Source organism: Colobus angolensis, unplaced genomic scaffold, assembly GCF_000951035.1.
Source record: "Colobus angolensis palliatus isolate OR3802 unplaced genomic scaffold, Cang.pa_1.0 Scaffold69, whole genome shotgun sequence".
Classification (NCBI taxonomy): Eukaryota; Metazoa; Chordata; class Mammalia; order Primates; family Cercopithecidae; genus Colobus; species Colobus angolensis.
Window position 1 is genome coordinate 4,109,977 of NW_012120598.1, and position 23,758 is coordinate 4,133,734.

The window sequence follows — 23,758 nt, forward strand, 5'->3', positions numbered from 1 at the left end:
AGGCGGAGCTTGCAATGAGCTGAGATCCGGCCACTGCACTCCAGCCCGGGCGACAGAGCAAGACTCCGTCTCAAAAAAAAGATTTATTCTCATGTATGTAGTCGACTTTCAGCCCTATAGTTGGAATAGGATTTTTATCATTGCTTTAGTTCATCTCATGTGTATCATCACAAATAAATAAGTCTACTAAATATTCCCTTCTTATAACAAAAGATAAAAATGCTTTAGCTTCACTTAAAATTTATTTTTTTATTTTAATAAGAAATAAACCCATTTTAAGTTTATTCTTTTGAAGTTATGGTTACTTTTTCCAGAAAACTCTCTCTTCTGATACATTTACCTTTGACTTATTTCAAAGGTAAAGGTATTTTATTTCAAACTCTTAATTCCCTATGGAAGTTTCTGCTAACAAAAATATTCTAGAATTTTCCCCACTTTTTATATAGGTATCAAATATCTGTTTGGTATCAAATATAGATGTCAAATATCTGCATGGCCTTTTTAATTTTTCTATTTTATTGGGACTGCTGTTACTAAATTATTACATAGAATATTCATAAGCCCTTTGATTTACAGTTTTATAAAATGCATTTGTAAATTGGGTCATATCCAAGAAGAAGAGAAATATTACACTGGTGTACTTTTCATATCTGCCATTTTCCTTAAACATTATTTAATATTAATAGCAAAACCACATCAAGATAACTAGTAAGCTGCTGCATAGCAGTGCTAAGCCTAAAAGTGTTACTATAACATGGCGACATTATCAGAATCTTGCTTTACTCATGAAAAACTATTTATGGAATAAAATATATTATCTCTGAGCTTTGTTATAAAAGACAGTTTCATATGATTATTTCAGCCACCACAGATACGTTTAATATCTTGATTATAAAATCTCATTTTGCAAAAAAAAGAAAAAAAATTAGCTAAATTAGAACCTAGAAACAGTCCCGCACAGGCCAACTGATTTTTGACAATGGTACAAAAGCAATGCAATGAGGGAATGAGGACTGCTTTTAACAAATGGTACTGAAGTAGTTGGCTATCCACAGGCCAAATAAGCTATTAATAATGAACCTCAAGCTAAATCTAGTACCTCATACAGACATTAAACAAAAATAGATCATAGGTTTAAATATCAAATGTAAATCCATCAGTCTTTTAGAAAGAAACATAGGAGAAAGTCTTCAGGACCTAGGGCTTAGTGAAAAGTTCCTACATAAAAGAAAAAAATGGTAAATTAGACTTCATTTAAAAACTTTTGCTCTGTGAACGACACTGTTGAGAGGATGAAAAGATGTGCTCCAGACCAGTAAAAATATTTGCAAACTACGTATTTTATAAAGGACTCAAATAATTCTCAGAAACTCAACAGTAAAATAACCAAGCCATCCAATTAGAATATGGGTAAAAGACTTGGGTAGACATTTCACTGAAGAAGATGAATGGCAAATAAGCTTTCGAAAAGATGTTCAACCTTGCTAGCCACTACAGGAATGCAAATTAAGACCATGATGAACTACCACTACACGTAATGTTTTATCTGTTAAAACAGCTAAAAAAAATGTACAAAACTACATACTGGCAAGGATGCAGAGAGGATCTCTCATACCTTGTTGGTAGGAATGCAAAATAGTACACTCACTGTGGAAAATAACTTGGCAGTTTCTTTACAACTCAAACATACATTTATCGTACATCCCAGTAATTGCACTTCTGGGCATTTATTGCAGAGAAATGAATAGTTATGTCCACACAAAAATCCGTACATGATTGTTTATAGCAACTTTATTTGTCAAACCAAAATGTCCTACAATAAATAATGGTTAAACACACTGTGTTATAGCCATATCATGGACTACTACTCATCTAGGAATGAACTACTGATACATGCAGAAACTGGAATGGATTCCAAAGGCATTATGCTGAGGGAGAAAAGACTATCTCCAAAATTCACATGCTGTATGATCCCATTTGTATAATCTTCTTGAAATGACTAAATTACAGAAATGGAGAACAGATTAGTGATGCCTGGGGTTACTGATGGCAGAGAGAAGGCATGTTGGATATGACTGTAAAGCAAAGTAATAGCAAAAGGGAAATATTTTATGATGATGGAATAGTTTTGTACCTTGCTTGCTGTAGTGGTTATATCACTCTGTGCATGTGATAAAATGACATAGAACTATACATACACTTTACAGTAATGTCCATTTCCTGCTTTTCATGTTGTGCCGTTGTTACTTAAGATGTAACCATTTGGAGAAACTGGGTGAAGGGTACATGAGCTCTCTCTGTACTCTTTTTACACTTCTTGTGAAATTATAATTATTTTAAAATAAAAGTTTAAAAGGAGAGGAAAATGTGCAAACCTTGCAAAGCGTTGCTTTAAAAGAAATACATTCTCTGAAATTTTTTTCAAGGTTTTAATGATGCCAGATTTTTCAAATTAATAGCTTCTCACTTGCCAACAGTTGACTGAGCCAATTATTTATATGCAGGAAGGTGACTATTTGTTTATTGTTTCTTTTTATTAATTACAAAGTAAATATTGCTGTAAATTTTATACTTGCCATGTCTTAAATAACTAATTTATGATTGCTAATGGGTATCAAAGGATCAAGGGCACCAACATCATGATTTAATCAAAAAAACTAATTTAATACATTAGTTGCAACCTCATTACTGACCTCAAGAGCAGGCATTTTTGCAGGAGCTGCCAACAAGGAAACAAAATGTGACTAATTTTCTACTTTCCTCTATTTAAGAAAAGAATTAATGAATATAAATATGTCCCAATTTGATATCTTAACAGCTTCCATAACGCATAGTTTGGAAACTCTGTGCCTGAATAACTGGGCCATTGATTATTTCTGAAACATAAATTAAGTCCTCCAGTTTAGTCTTCTTTGGACCTGAAACTTACAATAAAGGAAGTTTCCAGATTACTTTTAGTTTTCTTACTTCAAATTATCTCCTTTCATAGATCTTTTTTCTTGAAAAGACTTATTAAACTACTAGACTCTGCTATTATTTAATTACTAATAGCAACACATTCAAATATGTCTCACATTCTGCCATCTTAATAACAAAGTAAAAATTCCTACAGAAGTATTTTAAAGAAGTTTATTGATATTCCTAATGGCATTGTATTTTTGTATGTGAGTGGGGAAAAGTGTTAGAGAGAAAAATATCCTCTGGAAAGTATAAATATAGCTTCACAATCCCTTATGTGCACTTTCACTTTTCAGAGTTTTCTGAGGATTTCACAATTGCAGATGAAGGTCAGTTGGTGGCCAGACTTGACCTGAACAAACCTGGGGCTTTTGTCTAGTTCCCACATAATCTAACAGCGTCAATATTCCCACCTTCACTGTAGGAATGTAAACGTTCTCAAGATGCTGTCCTAGCTGCCCCTGGGTATATTTTACGATGTGTAGTGTACATATTTTCTTTACAAAATCTGAACATTTCTGACTATGAGACAGATCTGGCCCCAGTGGTTTGGGGTAAGAAATTATGGCCAGTCCCAGAAAAGTATAGGAACGATGTTCAGGTACCACTGAGAATAAGGACCTATTTATCCAACAGATAATTCCAGGAGCACAAGACTCATGACAAGAAATTTGGGAGGAGAGTCAAATGAGCACCAAACTGACGTTCACTTTATAAATGAGGAAACTGAGGCACAGAAAGGTTGAGCAACATGCCCAAGGTTCCCCAGCTATAGTTGGTACCTAGGTGATCTGCCTTTAGAGATCATGCTTTTACACCACAAAGAATGGTTTGTGAAGACTTAAACCTGTAAGCCTCCACAGTGCAACCCAAAAGACAGCAGTCAAAGCGGAGCCAGAGACTGGGTCTCCGAGATGAAAGCATAAGGATTTCATGAAAGTTCCTATCCTTACAAGTAAAACGCCAAGCTCCGGGATACTGGCAGTGGGGCTGATGCTCCCCAAGTATGAAATTGGAGAATCCTTTCATGGAGAAAAATGAATAGCCCCAAGGAAAAGATCTATGGAGACTGATCTAAGTTTGTCCTGTTCCTTGGAGTTCACCTGTCAAATTCTGGCTTGCACACTAAACTTCCAAGTAGCTACTTCAAGCATTTTTTTTTTAATAGGAGAGAATTCAAAGATCACCAGACATTTGAAGAAAACATCAAACATGAATGAGATCAAATGAACAATCAATAAAAAAGAACCTAGACAGGACGAGGAAATACAAACAGTGGAGAAAGTATCAAAGAACATATCATTGGTGCTTTCAAAGATTAAAAGACTGCATCAACGGAAGAAACACAGGCAATGAAAACAGGGAGGGGAGTGCAATAGAGGATGAGATAAAGCACCCAAAAATTAAAAATAAGATAACTGTAATTTAAAGCTTAGTAGAACTTTGGAAGATAAAGTCAATGAAATTCTCCAGAAAGTAGTTTTTTAAAAAGGATTTTAAAAAACAGTTAGAGAATCAATCCAGAAAGTTCAGAAGCTTATTTCAGAATGGGTTTCCAGAAAGAAGAACACAGAATATAGTGAAGAAAAAATTAACATTGTATGGAAGAGTTTCAACAAGTGAAGGACATGAGCCTCTGAACGTAAAGAATCAAAAGGACCTGGCAAAATATATATATTTTAAATCCAGGCACATTATGAAATTTTAGAATGCCAAGAGTAAAAAGAAAATGTTAAGAACTTCCAGAAAGACAGAGAAGGAAAAAACAGTATCACACAAAGAAAAGTAATTATAATGCCATGGGACTTCTTTACAGCCGCTCCAAATTCTAGAAGACAATGAGCAATGCCCTCATATTTCTAAGAAATAATGTCTCTTTCAGTTTAGAATTTCATACATAGATAAATTATCAGTCACGTGAGAGTGAAGCATTGAGTCATTTTCAGGCATTCGAAGACTTGAAAAATCTACTTTCCTTTGAGTCCATTTTTAAGAAGCCATTCAGGAATGTGCTTCAACAAACAATGCATTTCACCAAGAATTAGCAAAAATTGGGTCCAGAAACTAAATGTGAGGACCACCAAACAGGAATCAAGGGGAACAGTTCCAGGTTCAGAACAACCAGTCAGGAGTCTTAGTTGCTGTAAGAAGGAAATCGTCATGGGAACAGAACAGAACTGATAAGCTATTTTACTGTGTTTGAGTAAGAAAAAGCTACTGATAATGTGGGAAAGATTTCTAGGAATTTTTGCAAGGAGTGGATATCAATATGTGTATGGAAAAATTAAAATTCATGGAAATTGTTTAAAAATTATAAGTTGTAAAAGAAATGCAATAATAATTTGTAAAAGGTAACCAGGATTCATTGCTTGGCTCAGCAGATAGCAAAGTTATGGTAATGTAAATACTGAAGACTGATTTAACCAGCGATAAAGCTTGTCTGAGAGATCTACATTCCCAAATACTGTTAGAGGTAAAAACAAAAAAAATTAAAGAATGTAATAATAATATTGAGAAATAGGAGAAAGGGCATTAGAAAAAATAACTGAAAGGGTTGAAGTGGTTGCTTTTGGTGAATATGCAAATGAGAAAGTATTTTTATTTTTCCATATTTACAAGATGATCACTATAGATAATAAAAAACTTGATACATAGAAATACAGTTTTACCTCATGGCAATTATTCCGTTATTACTGGTAGCATCCTGTTAATACTTGCTTTTCCATTCAATACTAATTACTAGCATTCAATACTAATTACTAGCATTCAATACTAGTAAGTATTGAAAATACTAATTAATTGAATTAGTATTCAATTAATACTAATTCATTCCCAGAGGAAAATAAAGCATTCTACCATAAAGACACATGCATGTGAATGTTCATTGCAGCACTGTTCACAATAGCAAAGACATGGAATCAAGCTAAATGCCCATCAGCAACAGACTGGAAAAAGAAAATGTAGTACATATGCACCATGGAGTATTAGGCAGCCATAAAAAAGAATAAGATCATGTCTTTTGCAGGCACATGGATGAAGCTGGAAGCTAACACTAATTAATTGAATGGATATGAATTACTAGCAATAGTAATAGCATTACTATTAAGTTAACCATGTATCAGAAACATTTCACTTCAATCCATGTGGATCTCTTGACCTTTTTAATCAATATGTAAGATTCATTTTCTGATGATTTTTTTTGTCAGTCCTCTTTTTACGGACATTAGGATGTTTCTCCTATTTTGCTATTAGCCACAACACTGTGATGAACATCCTTGTTATAATATTTATGCTCATATGCTACGTTTCCTTAGGGAGCATTGCTAAAAATGATGCTTCTTGGTCAAAATTTATATTTTGATAAAGATTTCCCCATTGCTTTTCAAAGTAACAGAAAAATGTAGATACCTACAAATTATATTCCCCACAAACAATCATAATGTTGACTCTTTTATGCTGTTCAGCTTTTTTTCTATTTATGGTTTTGTTGCATGAGCTAAAACTTTTTAGGGGAAAGAAACCATTAACATTAGTAGAAATCAAAGTTTTATTTACATTCTTCCTGAATTTAATGGGATACTTGTTTGTCATAATGTTCTCTGGATAGTTTAAAATTATGAAGTTTGGTTTGGTTTTCTTTTATTAAGAAACAAATATTCTTGTTCTATGAAGAGTGTTAATCAGGAATGAGTGTTAAATTTCCCTTAATATTCTGACATCTACCAAGTTGTTTTCATTAAACACATGCATGCTATGCCCAATAGATAAATTATTTACTGTTTAGATACACAGCAGAATGGCTTTTAAAATTGTTACTTTGGAGAGCATATCTAAAGAATTGTGTTTTGTATCAAACCATGAATTTTAAGAACCAGAATCTGAATGGTGAGTTGGTCAACTGTGCTAGAAGAGGATTTTTATAACTTTTTCATATCTATTGAAATACAGACTATTTGCTTTACCAATTCAGGGAACTTCTGGGTTAAAAAAAAATTATCCTTAAGAACATTTGTAAGGAAACACTTGTTCTATAATCATGGAGCAGTACTAGAAAGTCCAAAGAATGCTTACAAGACTTTTGAGTAAATGTACTTGTTTTTCTTTTTAGGGGCACTGCGATTGCGGGCATTGTTTTTGGAATAGTATTTATCATGGGGGTCATTGCTGGGATTGCCATATGCATCTGCATGTGCATGAAGAACCATAGGGCGACCCGCGTGGGCATCCTCAGGACAACTCACATCAACACCGTCTCCTCCTATCCTGGTGAGCTAAACTGTTGACTCTCGAAGGCTCAGATTTGTTAGTTATCCTCTGCTCCTCAGAGAGAAGGAAACATTCTAGATAGTCACTAAAAGCATCTCCAATTTCATAGAGTATTTCTAGGTACATATAGATTGAAGTTCTAGCTGAATCAAGATTATTTAGATCCAGGTAATAGAATCTATTTCTTTTTTGAAGATATTCATATTTTCAATGTTTGTTTCATTGACTACAATTGCCAGTCAGCCAGAATTAAGATAAATAGGCAATTCACACCCACTGTGTCTACCTGCCAGTGAGTACTGACAAGTAATTATAAAGTATAATGTATGTCTCAATAAACTGGCATTTGATCCAATAGATATATATGTCTTGAGAAAAAGTATTGAAGAAAATTTTCATATATCTTCATTACGTCAAGAGAACAACTTTAAACATGATACTGAAATTCTCAACAGGCCAGGCACAGTGGCTCACGCCTGTAATCCCAGCACTTTGGTAGGCCAAGGTGGCTGGATCACTTCAGGGCAAGGGTTCATGACTAGCCCGGCCAACTTGGAGAAACTCAGTTTCTACTAAAACTACAAAAGAAAAAAAAAAGTTCAACAAAGAGCACGGGTAATATATTAATAATTTGACAAATATTTACTGAGAATATGCTAGAAGTTCCATATATAAAAATATATTGAGTACTTCTGACTTCATAAACAAAATATTGCATTTTGCATTAAAGGATTTCAGTAATGCTTTCTAAATCAATCTGTGCATGTAAAATTTGACGTATAAAAGGCACGCAATTTCTAAATTTAACACACCCTGAGGAAGTTAATTTCCTATCCACACTCATGTCTTTTCTTTCTTTGTCTCTACAGGAAAAGAACAGAGTACCTTCTACATGTAATTGTGCTTTGTATTTGTATTAATTTCCTGTACTGTCCTTCCTCTGTCAACTTTTTTTTCCTATATCATCTTCAACTTGAGGGAGCAAATTTCAGATCAATATGAGTATGATAATTCCTCTTGTTCCTCTTTTGTCAGTTCTTGTTCTATAATATTTTCATACTGGAGTACCTGATGGCTCAGTCTTGTCTTTTCTTCCATACTGTATCGACACTTACCTCTTTGCTTGGATGGAGTATTACAACCTCAGGGTAGTAAGTGCCATTTATATGCTAATACCTCCCAAAGTTATGTATCTCCAGTCCAAACCAAGTCATTTTATCCTGGTGCCTATCGAACATCTCCATTTGAGTGTCTCATAAATATCCCAAATTTGACATGTCTAAACTTGGATTTCTGATCCAAGTTTTGGATTTCTCCCCAAATCCCTCTCCACTCACAGCCTTTACCATTTCACTTGATGGTATCTCTATCCTTCTAGTTGCTCAGACCAGAAACCATGCACTCTACCAGGAAAACTTCTTGGCTCTACCTTCAAAATACAGTATTTTGACTACTTCTCACAGTGAGAAGTAGATGTTGTTACTCCCCCAGTTGGAGAACTTCCTCAGCTCTCACTTCCTTTACTCTAATAACATCCTGGCTGCTCTCCCAGCATCCACCCTTTGCCCCCTGGGGTCTATTGTCAACCCAGTAGCCAGAGTGAACCTTTTAAAGTAGATGTCAGATCGTATTACTCCTGTGCTCAAAATCTTCCAGTGGTTCCCCATTTCCCACAGAGGAGGCACTAAAGCATGTGGTTCTTCATTTTATCCAATGTAAAAGGCAGATTCTTTACTGAGGCCTTCAAGGTACTGCATGAATTGACTGCTCTTTTTATTTCCTAGGCCTCCTTTTTTTCTACTGTCTCCCTGGCTACTTTGCCTCCAGTCACATTTTTTCCCTTGCTGTTCCATGAACTCACAAGGCCACACTCCCACCATAGGGCTTTGCCTAGAATACTGATTCCCTCACTTCTTTGAAGTCTTTAATCAAAGGTCACCTCCTGAATGAAGTCTGCCCTGATCACCTTATTTAGGATTGTAATGCGTCCCTCCTGACAGCATCCCAGTTCTCTTTCTGCTGCTCTGCTTTATCCAGAGTGCTTTTAATCTTCTAAGATATTGTATAGTTTAGCTAATCATTATGTTGACTGTTCATCGTTCATCTCCTCTTCCTAGAATATGAACTCCATGAGGCAGAGATCTTGGTCTATTTTGTTCAACACTCTATTCCAAGCATGTAAGACCAGGCCTGGCACATAATGGGCACTCAGCTGAATGAATGATAAACACAACTCATGAAAAGACCTGATTTAATCATATATCAGTATCCTAGGGAATTGACTTTAAGTTTCACCCTGGGATGTACTCACTACAAAAGCAATGTGCAATTTCAAGTATTCCCAACTTGCAAGAATATTGATAGGGTTACTGTAAAGATGTTGGAATATAAGGGAAAAAATAGATGGAATTATTTTTATTATTATTTATACCTGTCAATTTTTCCCTTGGTCTACCCATTACCCAAGAGAAAAACAAAAGAAAGTCAAGTAAAGACATCAGTTGTAGAGAAGGTACAAAGAATTGCTTTGCAGATAACATTCTAGATACTCATTAGCTTGATCAAAAAAGTTTAATTGAAAGTAATGTTTAAATATTTGTATAAAATGTTTAATATTTTATTTTACCTTTCTGTAAGTTCAAATTTTGAATAAAGTTAGAAGATACTAAATGTCACTATAGTAATGTAAGGTCACATGTTTTCTTGGGTTTGAAATTTCACTTAGCAGATGGAAACATGTTTTTTAAACTTTATAGTAGCATCATTTATACTTTCAGATCACAGGAATATGTTGCATTTTTATTAAATGCATTCTTCTCAGAACTGAATAATGAAAGAAACATAATGAACCTCATGCTGAAAACATTTTTACGGCCAAAAAGACTAGGTCTTCAAAACATAATGTGCATGATTACATCTCATTTCCTTCTCAAAGTCGCTAATGAAGCTTTTGCTTAAAGGTTTAGGAAGCAACACATAATAGTATTTAATATTTTTCAAATCTTTTATCTGTGGAAACACAAAATGCTTTTATCCACACTAATTAATTAACCCTACGATAATTGAGATAACAACCCAACTTATTGTATAGTCCTACAGCCCACAGGTCAGATAAATGCAGAGAGCATAATTTAGCAAAGGTGAAAGTGTACAGTGGGGAGCCCTAAAGTGAACATTATTACTCTACACGAGGTGAAAGCAGTGTCATTCAGCTGTCATCCCTGACTCTATGTTGGACAGTGACCTTCCAAAAGTTTTTTATTCTTGCCATATTGGGTAGAATGAACAGATGTCCTCTTTAATTGCAATTATTTTTTAAATTGATAAGAATTTTCAAGTTTTCCATTTCAACTACTTTTCAGAACTTCAGTGTAAACAAAGGAAAGTGATCATAGTAACCTTTGTCTTACAGCAGGTTTGGGATCTACACATCTGAAACAAAATGATACAGTAAAACTGTAACAAAAGGCTTGGCAAAGATATAAAAGTCAAACGCTAACAAAAGGAAAGCAAGAGATTCAGTGCCATCAAGAAAATTGAGATTTGAGGTATATTACTCTGAAGACGATAGATGATACATAGATAGATAGAGGTAGGTAGGTAGATGATAGATAGATAGATAGATAGATAGATAGATAGATAGATAGATAGATAGATAGATAGATAGACAGACAGATGATAGATAGGATAGGCAAACAATTGGGGAGGGGAATGGGGCTCTCCCTAACAGAAGAATGTCAAAGAATAAATGTAGAAGGGAGTTATAGAATTGAAAAAAATTATTTTAAAACCATCATAAAGAAAGAGTTAGTCCAAAATCATCAACAGATGCTAAATCTAGAGGAAAATGTGCTGAGAAGGATATTTGCAGGTCTTAAAGTGTCCACCAGACTTCTTGTCAGTTATCAGGTGAAAAATAGTAACTTTACAGTTACTAAAGGACAGATAAAGATCATGCACCTTTGAGTGTGTTACTCTGAGGACAACACAATTTCATATATGTAGGTTCCACCTGGAAGATCACAGCCTAAATCTCAGCATGAGAAAATATCTGATAAACCCAAGTTGAGGAACATTCAATAAAACAACTGGCCTGTAGTCTTCCAAGTCTCTTGGAAATACTTCATTAAGAAATAAATACCCCATTTGCATCACTGATGTCACACATGACAGAAACCTTATTAGTATGTGCAATGACATGGGAAGAATTTCGAGTACTCATCAGACCATTTTAGAGATCACAAGTTCATGCTCATACTAAAGAAAACTTCTGTGTTTGTACTGAATATTAAAAACAATATTCATGTGATGTGTAACTTCTTTACACATCAAAAATGCATACTGGAAAGATTCTCTACAATAATATTGTGACTATGAAAATGGCTTCACCTTGAAGACACTGGAATGAAACAAAATGGATACATTAATGTGGTCAAGTCTTCGCCCAGGCAAACGTTTTTAGTACAAATCAGAGAATTCAAACATGAACTGAGAAAACCTTCTTTGATGTCATATTAACTATGGCTACAGAATTAATGCTGCAGACAAAATGTATGAGTATATTATATGATGAAGTAGAACTAGCAAGTACAAAATTTTGCTATAAAATGGGTAGAGAAGACTGAGACGGACATTAAGTCAAGAGGGTTTTGTTTTGTTTTGTTTTGTTTTTTGTTTGTTTGTTTCTTATTGAGAAGTCCAGACGGTAGTGACTTGTATTTTGCAAGTACACTGATGGTAAAGATAAAGGAGGAAACTGATGAATACAGAAGATAGAAGGGATTGTTGAAAATCAGCGTCCTTAAGTCTGAGGAAGAGAGGCATTCATTACACAAGTAGAGGGGCTAGCCTTTGATGGGATCAGAGACAATTCATTATGTACAGCGCGATCAGAGACACTTTATCACGTACAGCATATGTAAGGCAGTAAGTACATAAACACAGTTTCAATGAGTTGTAGATTTGGTGGTCAAAGGATGTTCTCTTTTGCTCTTGCCAATTTTCTCAGTGAAATAAGAAGCAAGTCTTCTGCTGAGAGTGAAGAAAACTGAGGAGGTATTTGAGGTTAAGAAGAAAACAAAAAAGCCTGAAACGGGAATCTCAGAAAATGAAGAGTATAAGATGCCCAAAGAAATGTATAGCTTCTGAGCAAGGGCAAAGGCCACAACACTTAGGAAAATGGTCATTTACTCAAAGTGAAATCATTCAGCATGATTGTGCATTTTTCTCTAGTCACATTAAGCTCCTAGCTCTTGATCCAGGATAACCAAAGTGTTGGGTTTAATAAGGGTTGGGGTTCTTCCAGGCAATGGAGAAAGAGATAAGAACATTGACAATAGGTGCAAAAGAGTAATTTTAGTGATGGCCCATAAATCAATGATGAATAACAAAGGACACCATGACAGGAAAGAGGTGACATCAGTTTGAATTCATTTAAAATTGCCATTAGTAAATTGGAAATGCAGGTGAGGTTCAAGACGTGGTGGAATGAGTATTCCAGAAAGATACTAAAGGGTGCTGGTCAGATTTATTAATTAACATTTATGAAATAGCACTGTTATTGCCAACAACAAGGGTGAAGAGATTTTGAAGGAAAAATAGTCAAGGGACTTGAGAGGCAGGGCTAGGTGGATGTTGAAATCACAAGAATGATAAGAGAAGTTGTGGAGGAAAGAGAGACCATAGGCCAGATGTTAAGTCTTCAGTGAATGAAGGTTTGGGGAAGGGCAGACCACAGATATTGATAACAAGAAGTAGTATAAGATTGCCCCAGCTACTACTGAGGCTAGGGCAGGAAGATCTCAAGTTTGATCCTGGCTTGGGCAAAATAGCAAGGCACCTACTCCATTCAAAAAAAAAAAAGGCATGGTATATGCCTCTCTTTTCATGGCATATGTACTACAAAAAAGCACATGGCAGACTGGGCATGGTGGATCATGCCCGTAATCCCAGCACTTTGGGAGGCCGAGCTGGGTGGATCATGAGATCAGGAGTTCGAGACCAGCCTGACCAACATGGTGAAACCCCGTCTCTACTAAAAACACAAAAATTAGCCAGGCATGGTGGCAGGTGCCTGTAGTCCCAGCTACTCGGGAGGCTGAGGCAGGAAAATCACTTGAACCCGGGAGGGGGAGGTTGCAGTGAGCCAAGATCACGCCATTGCACTCTAGCCTGGGCAACAGAGCGAGACTCCATCAAAAAAAAAAAAAAAAAAGGCTTATATGCTACAAAATGTTTTAAAGAGTTAAGAATAAATAATAGTTTGAAAAGTGGCTATGAAGATTATGAACAGCCTGAGCACCTCCTGGCCCTATAGGTGGTAGAATGTGGGAGAAAAAGAATAGCTCTGCTTTGGTAGTGCTGCTGAGGAAGCCATCCTCTCCTGGAAAATCAGATTTTAATTAGAGTAAAAAGGTGACGTGAATGTTCCTTTCCACTTCCTGAGTTAACCGCCTCATGCATCTTCTTTCATCTCAAAACTCAAAAATCCCCTCAGCCTTCTCACTCTCAGCAGATGATTTCTCAGCAGATCTAATTTCTCAAGAAAACAGACAGGGTCAGAAGAGAACTCTCATTCTGAAAGCCGGAGTTGCACAGTGGAGGCAGTGAAAGAGGGTGAGGTGACAGACTGTGCTCCACTGAGCACAGTGAAGCGGGTGGGGAATGTCTGGAAAAGTAATAAATCAATGTGCAAAGCCTTCCAGAATTAAAGGTCTGCAATAGGGAAACCTGTCTTTCTCATGACGACAGAGGGATGTGAGGCTTGATGGAATTTGTCTTGGTGCTATCTGAGTGGAAGGGGAACAATAGGTTATACTATATCTTTGCATATTAGGCCATTGTAGAGGATAAATGGGCAGTATTGAGTTTATGTGGCTGGGGATGGGGGTAACGGAGGTCTTGCCAGGAGCTGTGTGGGCCTTTATTTAAACCCTCTGTTCTGGGTGGGGTTAGGAAAGTTTTGAATAGTGGGCTTTGGGGGAGAGTAGATGAGAAGGTTTACAATAAGAAATTGTCTTTAAATATAAGGCATGAGATCCATCAATTCTACCAGGTATTAAAACTATTTAAGATCAGTAATAATTAAACTGAGGTGTGTCTGGTACAAAAAGATATACCTTGGTCATTGGAACAGAATAGGTAGTTTAGGATTATATATACTCTAAAGGAGACATGGCCAAAGGATGTAAAATGTGAGGATTATTTAATAAGCCACATTTAGATCATTTGGCTTAATCAAAATTTAAATCTTAGAAAACATAAACTTTGATGCAAAACTATGCCAAATAAAATAACAGATGTAGAGAAGTATTAAATATATAAATTTAAATAGGTAAACTCAGAAACAGGATAGTTATGTATCAACTATCTGAAAAAGACTAATTTTTAAACTTGGAAACAACACAGCAGAGATGTGTTAAATGAATAACCATATGTTTTGTTATGCATAGGTTTTAAACTTCAGAATGTCAGTAAGGTAAAAATTATATAATAAACCATTTTGATGAAGGGTTTTTATTAAAAGACATATAATTTTGTGTATTTTTTAATATCTTACTTATATCTTCATTGAAATTAAGATCATTATTTAGAAACTATCACCAGTCCAGACCAACAGCACAAAATTCATTCAATATGAGTAATAAACAGTGGACAAGATGTAAAACAGTGTCAGACCTAGCTATTAGCAAAGAAATTATCAAGTAAATAAAGACCTAAATTTTTCACTTAATTTACTAAAATATTAAATGGTAATGTACTTGTATACCCTTACAAGTTGAAATAATTCTTTCTGAAAGTAGTTTTATAATGTGTTCTAAGCAATAAAATGTATGTGTTATTTAAGCCAGCTAATTAATTTCTGGAATTTTATTCTTAAAAAAATCAAAATAATAAAAAAGTCTATGTATAAGGAGATATTCATCACTACATTAATTATAATAAAAAATTAACCTCAAAATAGTGAATGGTGGATGGAATAACTTCTAAGGAAGCCATTAATAAAGCTTATGAAGAATATGCAGCAGAATGAAAAGACTTATAATACAAAGTATATATAATATATAATATATATTATATATAATATATAATAAAAAGTATAGACCATGCTCTGTGACTGCAAGGATGCAACTACACACAAATGACTAAGAGACAGTATACAGAGATATTATTTGTTAAATTGGGGTGACGAAATTATGGATGATTTTCTTCTGCTTCCAAATTTTCTGAAATAATTGTGAAGCGTTTGGGTAACACCATGCATCTTCCCACTACATTAGCTTTAGAAATATTGGACTGAGTGGATAGAAAACATTACATTTCTTCTCCAAATTTCATGGCATTGCTAAATGTTTTAAATACTGTAGACAGCTATATCAGACATTGAGGATAAATGGCCTATTTACCCTACTTAAATAGGAGAGTAGAATATTGGTTATGAAAAGATTTCAAAAGCACCATATCTCCAGCTGCATCCATATAACTTGTAAGTATGATTTGAGCTGTAAAAAAAGAACAAAACCTCTTAGGATTAATCAGGAATTCTAAAATTGATACTTTGAAAAGTTTACTTCCAGTAAAACTTTATTATGTGCAAGAAAGAATGATAATACAGCCAACAGTTATACAAATATTATTTCAAACTTCTTCCAGTGGCTATTAGAAAAGATGTGCCATGTTTATTTCTTGGTGGGTAGTCCTCAAAATACCACTTTTTAATATTACATCAGAACTTTATCGAAGTTCAAAGATTATATGAATGAAAGACCACTGTCATATCTTAAGATTTTCATGTTCAACATGCAGCTGCATAAACCATAGGGATTCTTGCTGAAATGTCCTCCAGCAGTTTTTATGCAGATGGCAGAATATAAACGCTCTGTTAGAGATGCATAAATACATGCCATGGCTTCATGACAGAGAATGATGTAGAGTCAATCTGCAGAATCAGTTGGTGTGTGCTCCTCAAGTGGGAGGCAGGGAAAAGCTCTGGCAGAAAAGCAGCATAGAACCACATGCTTATATGAAATGGTGCGAAGGGTTTCCTGCTGCAACTTCCTATTTTCCATGGAGGCTGCAGTGTTTCATCCTTGGCTTAGTGAAGTTTACTATAAATCTCTTTGTCTCAGTGCTCCTAGATATAATGAAGTTGAGGAGTGGGTATAATGCAGAGGGAATGTGTATTTAGACTCCACAGGACTTACTCCATTTTGTTGCAGGAAACAGAGCTTGGAGTAGCCCAGCCTCCAAGGGTCTGAGGGAGCATTGGGGAAACTGTATGTATGCATCCTTGCTGATTTATTTACAGAGCTATGTTCTCGGCTGAACACCCTCAGCCTGCCCAGCCCACTAGAGACTTGCAAGACTTTTGCTCCACAAAGGAGTGCTTAGGGAACATCCCACTCAGTTCTGTGGTTCCATCTTCCTCTTCTCTTCAGTGGCTCAATTCTGCTTCCTCACATCCTCCAAGTACAGGGCAATCAGTAAGTGGTTCAAATCATCAAGCTCTTGGTAAAGATAGGCAAACTAAAAAGATCCAGAAGAAAATTGTATTAATCCATTCTCACACTGCTATAAAGACATACCTGAGTCTGGGTAATTTATGGAGAAAAGAGGTTTAACTGACTCACAGTACCACTGGCTGTACAGGAAGCATGGCTGGCGAGTCCTCAGGAAATTTGCAATCATGGCAGAAGGTGAAGGGGAAGCAAGCACATCTTCACGTGGCCAGGAGAAGAGAGAAAGAAGAGGGAAGTGCTACACACTTTGAAACAACCAGATCTTGTAAAAACTCACTCACTATCCTGAGAACAGCAAGGGGGAAATCCACCCCCATGATCCAGTCACCTCCCACCAAGTCCTTCCCCCAACACTGGGAATTACAATTTGACATGACATTTGGGTGGGGACACAGAGCCAAACCATATCAAAAACATAGCTTTTGTCAGCATATCGGTGGAAGCGCTATGTATGTCTATGTCTGTTTATCAGAACACTGTCAAATTCTTATTGGAAAGAGTACAAATTAAGGTTCATGCAAAAGCAATCGCAGTTTTTGCAATTACTTTGACAGCAAAAACTGCAATTACTTTTGCATCAACTTAATAGAAGACATTTAGAAAAGTTTGTTGAAATGTTGTCTGTTCTTTTCTGCCATTCTAGTATTAAAAGCTTGCCCACTTATTTGCATTATTATGACACTGGTCTTGTGATTTGGGTTACATTCACGGTAGGCAATTAAGGCATGTCCGTTTCCAAGCAGAATCAGGATCCTGAGGATGATTCAACTACTGGCAATTCATCAGATTAGTTGCTGAGGGAGTTGCTCAGATGTTGCAAATGATTCAGTTCTTGGAAGCACAGATAAATTTCAGCTCAAGGAGTACTTCTCTTTCAACACTAGAGAAAGGAACTGAGACCACCACAAAATAGACATTTATGCATAGTCATAAAGTGTATTAAAAGGTAGAACAGAGGATACTAGAGGCTGAGAATGGTAGGAAAAAGGGATGGATAGGAAGAAATTTGTCAAGGAATATAATATTACAGCTAGATAGGAGGAATAAGTTCCAGAGTTCTATACCACTGGATGACTATAGTCAATAATAATATAGTTTCAAATGGGTAGAAGGAAGATGCTAAATGTTCCCAGCAAAAAGAAATAACTGTTTGAGAGGATGGGTATACCAGTTACCCTGATCTAATTATCATACGTTATACATATCAAAACATCACTATTTACCCCATGAATATGTACAATTATTATGTGTCAATTCAAAAAATAAAATAATTTAAAATTTAAAAACTTTTTAAAAACACTGATGTATGGTACAGTAAAAAGTTAAGAAAAATTTTCAAGTAAGATGCAGAAAATTAAATTATTCATCTTTATTTCCTAACCTATTTGTCCTCCTTTTTTGTCTTCTTCTTCATATTTCTGCAATGGTTCCACCCCCCTCCAATTATTGGAGTCCTGTACTGGGTACCCAATACCTCAACCCCTTCTTTCACTTTCTCCCCTTTCTCCACACACCCAGTCATCATCTAAAGACTTGGTTGCTCCAGGACTGTTAGGATGTTTTTCCCCTCACTGTCATGAGTCCCTTATCATCCCTCACATATGCCATTGCATTGTTGCAGCTTTGCTTTGATCTACCTCTCCCTCTGTCAACTGCTGAGTGGTCTTCCCAAAGCATATTCACTACCATGTTCAAAGAATCTCTGATAACTACATGTTATACATTCTACATTGCATTCAGAGCCCACCATGGTGATACAACTAGACTCCTCATTGTCTTTTCCCACTCTCCCTTTCATGCACGTTTTGCTTGAGCTGAAGGGCTCTCCCGCTTCAGTGCTTTTGGTCAACCTGAATTGTCCCTCAGCTTCTCTTTCTGCCCCTTCAGCATCATATTTTCAAGAAACTTTCTCTAAACAACCAATTCTTAACACTTTGACCCATGATACCACATTTTAGAGCACTTACCCTTTCATACACATGTGGTCTCGACCTAATAAAACTAAGATTTTTGCAGCCACAATTTATGTCCCTTCCCAAAGTGTCTAGCCCAGTGGCTTCAACACAGTAGAAATGCAAATATTTGCCAGGCGCGGTGGCTCAAGCCTGTAATCCCAGCACTTTGGGAGGCCGAGACGGGTGGATCACAAGGGCAGGAGATCGAGACCATCCTGGCTAACACGGTGAAACCCCATCTCTATTAAAAATACAAAAAATTAGCCGGGCGAGGTGGCCGGCGCCTGTGGTCCCAGCTACTCGGGAGGCTGAGGCAGGAGAATGGCGTGAACCCGGGAGGCGGAGGTTGCAGTGAGCTGAGATCCGGCCACTGCACTCCAGCCTGGGCGACAGAGCAAGACTCCATCTCAAAAAAAAAAAAAAAAAAGAAATGCAAATATTTGCTAACTTCCTGATGTTCTCTTCCCCTTCTTTTTCAGCAGCACCACCTCCCTACGGTTACGACCATGAGATGGAATACTGTGCAGACTTGCCTCCTCCATACTCCCCCACCCCACAGGGCTCAGCACAGCGTTCTCCACCCCCTCCTTATCCTGGAAACCCAAGGAAATAATCTGTCTCCCAGAACAGAACATGTGCCAATGGGTGATCTTGCCTGGAATAAAATGCCTCTACTCAGAAACAGGCAGGAAAGAATTGCTCCAAGGAATACTTTTTGGGGTCAGATAATATGTCAGGTGGAGTATCCCTGCTGGGAGATATAGGGTTTCTACCCTGCTGAAAGCTGACCCCATCTGGAGTATTAATGTTTGGTTCTATGGAACCACATTTCAAGAGATCCGCTGATCCACCTAAGCACATTCAGAGAAGAGTAATGTAATTGACAAAATATCTGATAATCATGTTGTTTAAGGCCAAGGTGAAGGAAGTTTCTGTATTGATCCTGGAAAAAAGAAGATCTAAGTAGGATGGGAGAATGATTTGGCCTACACAAGGAAGCAACTTTATTCTACGTAGCTTTAAAAGTCAGAACTAGAATTGTTCATTCTTTCATTCATCAATAAATGTATTTTAAGTGCCTAAGAGCTTACTATGTGCCTAGCACTGTTTGAGGTCCTGGTGGAAGTTATAGGATGGGTGCTCTGGTTTTAGTACAAGAAAGAGTAATGACTAGATTGCTTTGTGAGGCTCTTGGTAGAGACATGCTCCAGAAGGGATAACAAAATCAAATAGTAGATGGGTCCATTGGGCCTCAAAAGTTCTGCTCGTGTTTTAGGTGGGTGTGAAGTGAATTTCTATGTGTTCAATAGTGAATACAACAGAAAGAGTTGGATCTTATTTATTTAATTACGGAGTTAAAACAAGACCAAAAAGACTCAACAACCACTTGAAGCCAAGAACTCTTCAACGCCAGCTACTACCACCTAAACATCATCTGACTGTATAATGGATCAGAATAAAGGTTATTCCAACTGTGGGGAGAAAACAAAATTGTATCAAGTTCCACAGGTAGCAGATATATCACTTCTGAGTAAAAGATGAGAAATCAAACATTCCCACAGGATTTCAGGTCAGGGAGCAAAAATCTCAGAACTTGACCATGAAGATACACAACAGGCTTGCAAAAAGAAGGAAGAGTGGGAAATGAAGTTCAGATTCCCTTCTGTGGAAATCTTTGAAACTATTATTTTTTTCTTTTTGTAAAATTTTGATAATCTATTCTCTTAAAAAAGTTAGTAACAAAATTAAGATACTGACATCAAACTGTTGCCTTTTGCCAAAATGCAAATTTTATGAAGTGCCTACCTTTATATGTATAATAAATAATTCTAATGTGCTGTATTTTGCTGTGAGTGACCTTAACATTTTATATTTTTATACGAGTTGTTTCAGGTATTTATAAAAATTGTATATTGAACATTGGAAATAGATGATTAGATTTTTGTGTCATTTTACGATTAAATCTAAAATGTTTAATCCAATATCATCATCAAAATTCAGTGAAATCCCAAAAAGTGCCAAGAATGTTGCTGAATTAAGGAATCAAATGAAGCATTTTAAGGTTTAAGTTATAGTACCTATACTTGCAGATAAGAAACTTACTACATTGTTATAAGTAGTATATATGACTTTCAAATATCTATATTAGAAAGATATTGATCTGACTGAAATATAATCTACCTGCCAGTAAGGTCCAAAGGCTGAATTTGTTTTGAATGACTTCCTTGATTTTTAAGCACTGATTATTTTCTTATACATGAGGATGCGAAGCATTCAGGAGTTTCAGCCTGTTCTAGTGAGGAGCTCCCCGACTTACATAAAGTTTTCAGCACAATTTCAATAGTACCTATGCTTTAATTTATTTTTCTTCTGCATGTGGTCAGACCCAATTACACTGCAGCTATGACTCTCAAAGTTCCAGGGTCCCTATGATGATTCTGAGAATGCTGAATACAAATATACCATATATTCTTTAAGAAAAATTGAAAGGAAAGACCAGCAGAAATAGAGTTTTATCATCTTCACCATCAATAAACATTTATTGCATACCTCCTACGTTCTGCAAATTTTCCCCAAATAGAAGCCAGTTCAGTCCACACCATCTCTCTTCTTTGAGTTGTTTATGGCCTCCCATAAGGCATTTTACAAACCCATAAGCCTACAATAGATGAGTATTTTTACTATTTGTATTAAGTGTCATAATAGCATAAATGCGCACATTACAAGTATAGACTGCTGGAGTTCACTGGTTGTTTTCATAGATGATGATGCTTGGGGAAAAATAGTATAGGATGTGAAAGCTTTGAATTATGGTTATTTAAAAAACTAACATTTGCTGTGGCCAAAGTGTTTACAATAAGCAATAAAATGAAAGAACCTATTATAACGTAGATTATATTTTCATTGTCTTGTGTCCATTTTTTTAACCCTCTATTCCTGTTGACTTTGCCTCATTCTTCTGTACAGGAAACACAGGGCTAGAGCCAGACAGACTTTATGTTGAATCCTGTCTCCTGCCTGAGTGATCTGAAGCAGGCTACTTCATCTCTGAGATTCAACTTTCTGCTCTGGAAAATGTAAATAATATTATCAATCTCATCGCATTCTGCAAAAACTGGATGAACATATACAAAATTCTAAGTATAGTGCCAGGCACATAGAAAGTGTCCAATAAATATCAGCCCAAAATAAATTAACAAAACAACAATACAATGAGAACAACCTCTAGAACTGTATTATCCAACACAACAGTCACCAGCTACATATGGTCATTTAAGTTTAAATTAATTGAAATGAAATTAAATGAAAAATTTACTTCATCTGTCTCACAACCCCACTGCAAATGCTGCATAGCCTCATGTGGCTAGGGGCTACCTACATTATTGGGTAGTGCTGCTCTAGAGAAATCTATGCAAAAACACAGTGAACTAGCAGGAAGTCATTGAAAAAGAGACCACTCCAGTCACCTCCTCCAGGAGAAACTATGGACTTTGTCAGCTAATTGTGATGTCTTTCACTTATGTGTGTGGAGAGTCCACTCCCATGGAAGCAAGGCTGTTACTTGCGTGAGAACCATGAGCAGCGAGAGGCTTATCTGGCCCTCTCCAGAGCCATGGGCAGGAAAGCTGTTGCAAGAGCTGAAGGGCTGATGATAGGAGAGAGACCTTAGACCTGATGTTAGAGCTGGTGAAACAGAGCCGCAGCCTGTTCTCAGAGTCTAATCAATTCTGCAGCTGCCTACCCAGCTTCAGAAGGCAAATTGCCACTACAGGATCATCTGGGGCTACCTACATCTTCCTAAGGTGTAGGCTACCCTTCTGTTTTTTCATAATCTTGTTCCCACAACCAAATGAAGGAAGCACTCATCATACATCCACTCTACTTCCAACTTGTCCTTGTTTAACCAAACTCATTTTGCCAATTTTTGGTTGTAGGTGAGGAAGGGACTGAGACACATAAGACTATATATGAAGCTCATCAAATAGTGGAGCTCTGGGTACTATTGTTTTAATTTTTCACTTAATTAAAATGACCTAATATCGACATGCCAAAGTCATATGGTCACCTTGTTAATCACCACAGAGGCATCTAAGGACTACTATATTCTCAATCAAAACCTATCTGCAATGCATAGTTTTTATTCTCTGATTTGGGGCCCAAGCTGCATGGGATATGGCTGAACTTGTACAAGGGCAAAACTCTTTGGGTGCAACTGTACTGTGTAGTATGGTTAGTTTAAACAGTGTCAGGACCTCCAGAAAAGGAAAGTGACATGATTAACTATAAAACAACCCACAGGTGATTCTGATTTCCAGCCTGGTTAACCCCACTCAGGCTTCTAACACCCCTCTAATGCAGAGGACAGAACCAAGGCTTCAGAGTAAGGGAGACTTTGGTTCCGCTCTCATCTCTGTCATCTTCTAACTACATGTTCGGAGCCAAATAACATTTCCATAACCTCAGTTTCATCCAAACTATATGAATAACACCATCCTTGCCAGGTGGTTGCAATGATTATAAACAGTATATGAAGAACATCTGTCACAAAGATCCTACCTGGGTTGGTGACTCTGACAGGTGCAACTGAATATACATATTCTCTTTCTTTTATGCCCCACTCCCAAGCCTTACCACTTCTATAAACAGGTGCATTCATTATCCATTGCTGTGTGACAAATTAACTCAAAACTCAGTGGCTTGAAACATGTATTATCTCAGTTTCTATGGATCAGGAATCTGAGGGTGGCTTATCTGGGTCTTCTGACTCAGGGACTGTCACAGGCTGCCGTTATCTCAATGTACAACTAAGAAAGTATCTGCTTCCACGCTCACTTCCATGCATGGTCATTGACAGGATTCAGTCCCTCCAAGGCTTTGAGCTAGGGACTTCATTTTCTCACTAGCTATTGGCCAGAAACCACCCTCAATTCCTTGGCATATGGGCCTCTCCATAGGACAACTTTAAATGTGTCAGCTTGCTCCCCTAGAGCAAGCAATCAAACAAGAACCATGGAGTGGAAGACAGTGCTAGAAAGACAGAAGCCACAGACTTTTGAAATC

General features: G+C 36.6%; 1 protein-coding gene across 2 annotated transcripts in view; it reads left to right on the forward strand.

Moving 5' to 3' along the window:
- Positions 1-21,595, forward strand: part of CYYR1 (cysteine/tyrosine-rich 1) — a 111,044-nt gene extending 89,449 nt beyond the window's left edge. The window contains exons 3-4 of one of the 2 annotated variants that reach the window (XM_011926485.1): positions 7,067-7,224; positions 19,177-21,595. In XM_011926485.1, the coding sequence (XP_011781875.1) occupies positions 7,067-7,224; positions 19,177-19,310 (292 nt within the window). In that variant the 3' untranslated portion in view covers positions 19,311-21,595. The remainder of the gene's footprint in view (positions 1-7,066; positions 7,225-19,176) is intronic. The other variant, XM_011926486.1, reaches the window with a different exon arrangement.
- The last annotated feature ends 2,163 nt before the right edge of the window (positions 21,596-23,758 follow it).